Source organism: Mycteria americana, chromosome 6 (genome assembly GCF_035582795.1).
Source record: "Mycteria americana isolate JAX WOST 10 ecotype Jacksonville Zoo and Gardens chromosome 6, USCA_MyAme_1.0, whole genome shotgun sequence".
NCBI lineage: Eukaryota > Metazoa > Chordata > Aves > Ciconiiformes > Ciconiidae > Mycteria > Mycteria americana.
In genome coordinates this window covers 16,175,453-16,183,008 of record NC_134370.1, presented here as the reverse complement: position 1 = coordinate 16,183,008, position 7,556 = coordinate 16,175,453, and the positions used below count along the sequence as shown (strand labels likewise).

Genomic DNA, 7,556 nt, shown 5'->3' with positions numbered 1-7,556 from the left:
TAAGGGAGACTACAATACACATTCAGCTTCCAAAGGGTTAGCAGAGCAGGCAGGAGAGGAAAGAGATGGATTTGGCTCATAATAGTCAAATTTCAAGGGTCCTCTCTCCACAAAAAATAGGTCTGCAGTCAGAACAGCCAAAAGCCGCAGGGAAGTCGGGGGGGGGTGGGGGCTGGTCTGGCTGTTATAAGTGTTTCTGTTGCTCTTCAGAGCTGAATGCTTTTTCAAAGGCCTAGCAATGGATATTGATTTCAGTTTGAGAGTAGCAGCCTCCTTCCCACTCACCCTCCCACCCACCCTCAAGTGACTCTCTCAGCAGGGTGCATTGTGCCTATAAGTCTTCTGCTTAACAGCAAAGCAACACATTCTGGCAACATCTTAAATATATTCATAGGACATCTGTGACTGGGTTTGGAGGGGAACCAAACAGGGAAAAGGGAAGAGGAGTGAACAGGAAGAGGGGGACAAGGGAGGAAAGGGATGGGAAGGTTTAAAAATGTTAACTGTTCATGAAAGATAAAAGTCATCTTCTGATATAGCAGCACTTTAGCAGTCAGCCGCGCTGAGTAGACCCTGTCTGAGATCAACCGCATGCCAACTTTGTTCCAGAAACAAGTCTGAGAGCCTCTCTCTTCAGCAAGTATTGGTTACGTGGATAGTTCTTTTGTCCTGGCATTGGCAGATAATTTAAATACTGCAGCTTAAATGAGTCCTGGGAACAAAAAACAGAACAAACCAAACAAACCCCATTCGTACTAAACCTTTTAATGATTTAAAAGAACACCCGATTGACCAGAGTGTTTGAGAAAATCAAGATGGCTGATCTGACAGCTCCAGAGCACCACTGTATATTTACCAATCAAACAGGATACAGGATGTGCCCCATGATAGAGCATTTTCATGGGAAAATTTCACTGTGGACACCCCGCTGAAGAAGTCTGTCAGCTCTTCTGCAATTTTTCTCAAGCTACTAACAGTAATGGTGCATGTATCCACCAAAGTGGGCAATCATGCTATCCCACTCCACTCACATATATCAAATCCACTCTACAACTGACCCAAATATACAAAACATTATGTCTTCCCCACATTGTGTTGGCCAAGACAAAAGGGTAAGGTGATGAGCAAACCAGCCAGGCTCTGACATGAACAATTTAACACCCATGCTGTGCTAGACAGAACGAGGGCTAGGCCCTGTCAGTAAATGATTTTGCACATTGATGCATCTCGATTTAATTTGCCTGGGCTTGTGCCTCAGTATCTCCTCCCCTAGCCAAACTGTTCTCTTGAATCAGCTTGCTGCAGAGTGAGAAGAATGGTCACCACTTCAGAGGGAGGGAATAAAGCTGACGCTTGGCAAAACCCTCCTGCCTGGTGACAACTGCCCAGGGTCAGGCCATCTGCATCCCCTTGTTAGACAGCAGCTGCTCTACTCGCTCTGCAGAAACCCTCTTCCTTCTGGACAGCAGTGATAGCTGATTTAATTATTGATGATGATGGACAGAGGAGGAGGCATTCTTCAGGGGAACTCACAGGCGCCACATGCCACAAATCCTAAAATAAAGTCCCTATTCTAAGGTATCAAAACCATTCCTATCCTTTTACAGGACAGTGTAATTACTGTTAAACCAAGATGAAAAATACTGATAGACCCAGCTAGTTATTCAAGCAGCATGCTCGTACTACATCCAGTGTCACCTCTGAGCCTCTTTTTAATTTTTTCAGTATTTTTTTACCTGTGCGAGTGTGAGGTACAGTGTAGTGTTATTTATCTTGAGATGTAGGTGTATGTTCTGGACGGGGAACGAGTGGATTCTGCTTGGGCAGCTGGGTCATTCAGAAAATCCCAGATGAGGATGGTGTCATCATGCGAGCTGCTGACAATCTGGAACTCGTCAAACTGAAGTCGAAAGACTCTTCCAGAATGCTCCTAAATGCAAGCGGGAGAAACAGCATGTTACTTCACAATCTTGCTGGCACCTGAGATGGAGCAGGGAAGATGAACCTGGGCTTGCATTCTAGCGTTACATTCATTTCTCAGTAAATCCCACAGGACACACTGTGCATCACCATCACATAGTGTAAATTAAGCCCTCTTTCAGTGAAAAGGGTTTGCCATATCTGAGTACTTGACTCGCAGGAAGTTTACATTACAGTTACCCTGTTACTCCTTAAAACCCAATATTGGGCACGCATTGTGCAGAACAAACCAAGCTCCCTCCACCACACAATTCAGTCTGGCAAGGCTGATAGGACCGCTGTCTTCCTTGTTCCATTGTGAAACTCTTTCCCAAAATCACAGCATTCCCAGATGCAGTAGGTTACAGGGGGAGAGATGAGAACTTTGCATTCAAGACTTGGCACCGTTGCTGCTGCTGAAGAGGAAAGAGCTTAATACTGGAGGACACTAAGGAGCCTGTTGTAAAGTCCAGTGACACAGTAATAATTCCTCTTAAGCAGTTCTAAAAATATGAACTAGAAAGGGCATTCTTTATCGGCAATTTGCATTCTGCTCTGAGGCTGAGTGGAAATGGCATGATGATTTGGCAAGAGTTCAGACTGTAATTAACAGGAGGTAACGGCAAGATCCTGGATATCACAGAGCAAATCCACTATGCTTTCCCTTTTGTGTTGCCTATTTTTTCTTGGTGCTTACACTGCTGCAAGAGTAAGCAGTGGCCTCCTTGGTCAGAAGGGAACAGAAATGATGCGAGTGAGCCCTGTCTCTTCTATTAATACATATTTCACTTTAGTGCTCACATGTTGTAAGGGGCCTAGGGTCAGGAAAAAAACATGCTTTAAAACATTTTAGTACTGAAAATACAGGTTTCTCAAATATTTAGACAAAAAGGAATTGTTAGCTACTAAATGGGAAGCCTCTGTCTTATGGCAGGACTACGAAAATATATCTCCATTTGCAAAGCACAACAGCTGCTTTAAAGTGAAACTTTACATTTTAAAATTAATATTAACTGAAAATACACACACACACAAAAGTCAAATGCTATTTTTAAGATAGATTTTAAAAAACGTCCAGTCATTGGAACCTTTCTGACCTTCTAACCATAACTGAAATTTGTCTTAAAAACACCTTATGGGTTTCTATCTTCCCACCCATTCCAAAGAGAAATGTTTTTCCAGAGTCTGTGTTGTAACAGTGAAGTAAGTGAAGTTCTTGCTAAAAAATATCACTATGGCAGTCAGATTCACTGAGGGACTGCTCACAGAGATGCCGAGAGAGAAAGAGAGGTAATTCCAAAGCCTGTTTCCAAAACTCCCTTTTTTCTCCCAGTCACTGTAGGCTAAGTAAGGTTGCCCTAGAAGTTCCACACAGCACCTGCCCTTTGCTGTTGCAGTGGCAATAAGCAGACTGTAGACCCTAAGTTGAGGCCACAAGGACTTGAACCTCCTAAGGAAAGCTGAACTGTGTGCTTATTCTGTGCCTGGAAAGCTTCTGTCAAATTCATGTGGCTGCTGTTCCAGCTAACGGAAGACAAAACTGGAAGGGACCTCGCATGCAGCGAGCATTTGTTATCTGTGCACTTTCCTCCTACTGTTTGAAAATTGAACACGAGCAGCAGGAGACTCACGATGTTCATTGTGCAGCCAGGTTTAATTTTGGAGGCCGAGGGAAGAGGAAAAAAAACCAACCAAACCATGGGTAAGCGGGTATAAGGACGCCCTGTTGTCATAAACATGAAAAGTCCTAAAAGCACCACAACAGCCTCCTCTGCCCCCCCTCTTCTGGCCCCCTCCATCGCTATCAAATGGGGATTTATGAGTATCCATGTGTTGAGATTCCTACAGTGTTTCCATCCCACCGCTTCTGATTTATAATATAATTAGCTGGGGCACTTTGGCTGTCCACTGCTGGAAAATGCAGAGGAAATCACACCAGTTAAATTAAGTCTACAGGTTACTAGGCACACATTTGTCTCAGGCTGGAGCAGGAACACTGTTAATACCAAGCTGAAGTCTTAGACTCTCAGGACATGTGCTCACGGGCACAGAGTTGTTCCATAGTTTGCAACCGGGTGGCCGATGACAAAGGGTTTTTCTGGATTTCAGCCATGAAACTATTTGCAGTTCTATTTGGCTAACAAGAAGGTTTTTCAACATAGTACCTGCAGGCATCCAAGGCTCTCACAGACTCTTACTCTGCAGCTTATGGTCCAAATACATGATTGGAAAAGAGTTAGCATGGCTTAATGATCTATTGTCTGTCAGCTGAGTCACAGTAACCCTCACAGCCTGCACTAAATGTGAAGTAGAATACTTTAGCAAAATCTACAAGCAACAGTAGCAATTCAGGTGGTCAATGAGTGTGCAGAAGGTCAGCTAGCACAGCTCAGCTGGTGAGAGGCAACCACACTTGTAGAAAATCAGACAGCCTTAGTATGATCTTGGTTTAGAGCACAGACTACAGTCACATGCCACAGCAGGAAAAGGTCTAACGTATACCAACCCAAACGCTGCCCAAACACTTCTTAGCTAAAAAATAAATACATTCAGTACTTCTTTTCCAAGGAGAATTTGGTACTGGATTGAAATCGTCCTTTATCTCCAGCAACAGCACAAGTTTTGGGGGGTGAATGTGATGGAGGAATGCTTATAGGAACCATCCCATGGCCTTGGCTGTACCGGCATTTTTCTCACAACCTTCCCATATTATTCCAAGACCAGTGCAGAGCCACTGTTAAGCATGACTGTGAAGGTTGTTAACACTCACACAATGGTATTTTAACCACACCATCATCAGACCTGCACTAACTATCAATGGACAGCATGAGAGTAGTAGTTGCTGTTCAAGGATGAGTCAATTTCACTGTCTGTTTCAGTCCCCTCTGTCCTTAAACACCCAAAAGCCAGTTAAAAGCAATCCCAAGGTTGCCTTTGTTCTTGTTGCTCAAATTTGGAATGTACTACTTTTCTTTAATGAATTCCATGTCAACAATTCTGACAATGTACTACTACATCATTAGGTACACACAGGTTGAAGTAAACCCACTGGCACATGGATTCCAAGAAGGACAAGTCTCAAAAATGGATTTAGTGGTTAACTTCTCATCACAGAACAAAACTGTTAAAAAGTGAATGAAACCTCCACAGGTTCTAATTTTTAATGCTTTATAGCTTGCAACATTACAGAAAACAGTAGGACACCCAAAGAAGCCAGACCCCTAGAAATGATTTCTAGATCCTGCAGACTGGGGCTGAGCTGACTTGAGTTTTCATGGCTAAAGATAGCCCTGATCAAGCACACTTTTCTGTCCCCTCCACCACCCCTACCAAAAGCTCTTACCACAAGGGTTCGCAAGCAGAGGGTCCCTGCTGGAGCACGGGGGTCCAAAGCAGCTACAAGATCCCATACTTTAATTTTCCTAGTAGTTAAAAAATAGACAAACACCATGGCTCTGTTAAAGAGAAAAGAGCAAGTGCTCACAGAAAAAAATTAACTGTTAGTACAGCTTAGCTAATACAGCAGTTCAAGGAAAATTACACCAATTCTTCTGCTCTTCAGATCTGGTTCTTGCATTTCCCCTTTGTAAAGCTTATAGAGCTTAATGGGAGGAAAAAAATATACTGTCAACAAAGTAAAACACCTAAAAAGCAGGTGGTAATAACTAACAGAAACATGTGGGAGTGCAGACACCTAGTCTGTAATGGCAAGTGGTCCAGAAGACATAACCACAGATGGGAAAGGTTGTTTTTACCAGTGGTTCAGCTAGAAGAGGTTTCAGGTTGAGTCAGTCAGGTATTCTTACAAGCTAAAGAACTGAACCACACACATCAAATCACACTGACTTATTTCCAAAGATGAAAAAAAGGTATACTTTGTAGCATGGTCCTGATTTACTGGCCATGAAAAGGTCCTCTTGGTATGACAGACAAGGAGTCTAATATTTATAATGAAGATACAGCAAAGTGAGATGTGGGACACTGAGACAGACAGGAAGATACAAGGTATTGACTGCACTGATAGACTCACCCATCATACGCCCCACTGACTATCCTCTTGTTATCAAAGCGTATGCATCTCACCAACTCTTCATGGCCTTCCAGTACTCGTAAACATGCCCCACACTCGATATCCCACAGCCTGGAAGAGAGTAGGAAGAAGCACTAAGAATTTTTTAGTATCTGATCATTGCAACGAAACATTTGGTCTTTGCTTGTAGTTAATGGAAACTTGGAAATAAAGATTATGATGAAACAACAAAGAAGAAACAAACTACATTCATCGCTCCTTTTCCTGCTGTTAAGCAGATGCATGCTTTTCAACATGAGCCTGTTATGTTACGGTATCACACGGGAAATGAGTCAGAGATTCAAAAATTTTAAGACCAGTTGTGTCTAGTATCTACGGCTCTAGTAACACAGGATATCTCCCAGTTATCTTCACAGTGAGCCTCATAACTTTATTTTACTGAAGTTGATTCTTCATAAAAGTATCCTGCCTTGATTTTAACACATTAAGAAAGGGAGACTTACCAATCCCCTTGGCAGCTTCTTCCAATTGGTAAGATAACCTTCACAGGGCATGTGCCCCTTTCTGTACCCCTGCATGCCTATTTCTGATTCGGAGACTACCATCAGACAAATTAAGACATCGATACAGTGGTGAAAGGTACAAGAATTAACAAGCGCTTTTTATCTGTCATTTCTCCCACTGCAGGTATGTTTACTCTGTAATCTAGGTATCTTATGCATAAGCTAAAATGGACACTCTATGTTTATTATTTTGTAATGCATTTTCTTCTTGCTCTCAAATAATTCCTGTGGCTCTCTGCTAACCGTTTCTAATAATCCAATATTTTAAAAAAGTTCTGGCACCAAAACCAGTATAAAGTATCCCAGTAAGAGACCCAGCAATGCATTATTCTCTCAACTGTAAATATCCCAGAGTTTTGGGCTTTGTGAAGGAGAATAAATTAAAATACATTAATTTTTACATTTCCACACTACCTTGAAAAATACTTAAGAAACGCTTGAAACAGTTCTGAAGTAAGTCTATTTGCTCTCCATACTTTTGTCAGCTCTTTGACATGACTCCCAATTACCATGGATAAAGAAAGATTATTTGCCTACAAGAACTGAAATTCTTTGACATGTATTGTCTGGAGGTGTTCCACCTCTGGCTGAGACATGCTCTGCTCATACAGGAATCTTTTAATAGCAGGATCTGCTGCAGCTCCCTGACACACAGCTGAAAGAAAACAGTCACAAATGTTCTTAAATGCTCATTCAATTAGCGTTCAGACTGACATGAACTTCACAGTAGTGAGAAATATGGGTGGTTCGTGGATTTTCTCTGGGTGACACATCTCGAAGCAGCACAGCTGCTGAGGGGTCAGGTCACCTTTCCTTGAGAGACAGACAAAGAAAGAGACAAATTGTCCCCACATATTTTACTCCAGAGGTCCCCCAGGGAATAATCCAGATCCAGTGGATCTGTGCCCAAGGTTGGTGGATAATGATTGCAGCTGTCCTGCCACAACAAGCTGCTCTCACTTTGGACAACAGAGAAACAAACAGAACTCTTTTGTCACTGTAGA

General features: G+C 42.5%; 1 protein-coding gene across 14 annotated transcripts in view; it reads right to left on the bottom strand.

Moving 5' to 3' along the window:
- Positions 1-365: 365 nt before the first annotated feature.
- BTRC (beta-transducin repeat containing E3 ubiquitin protein ligase) overlaps positions 366-7,556 on the bottom strand; it is a 118,862-nt gene continuing 111,671 nt past the window's right edge. For all 14 annotated transcript variants that reach the window (XM_075504676.1, XM_075504677.1, XM_075504681.1 and 11 more), the window contains 4 exons: positions 5,990-6,100; positions 5,303-5,381; positions 1,737-1,930; positions 366-712 (listed from right to left, as the gene is read on the bottom strand). In XM_075504676.1, the coding sequence (XP_075360791.1) occupies positions 1,769-1,930; positions 5,303-5,381; positions 5,990-6,100 (352 nt within the window). In that variant the 3' untranslated portion in view covers positions 366-712; positions 1,737-1,768. The remainder of the gene's footprint in view (positions 713-1,736; positions 1,931-5,302; positions 5,382-5,989; positions 6,101-7,556) is intronic.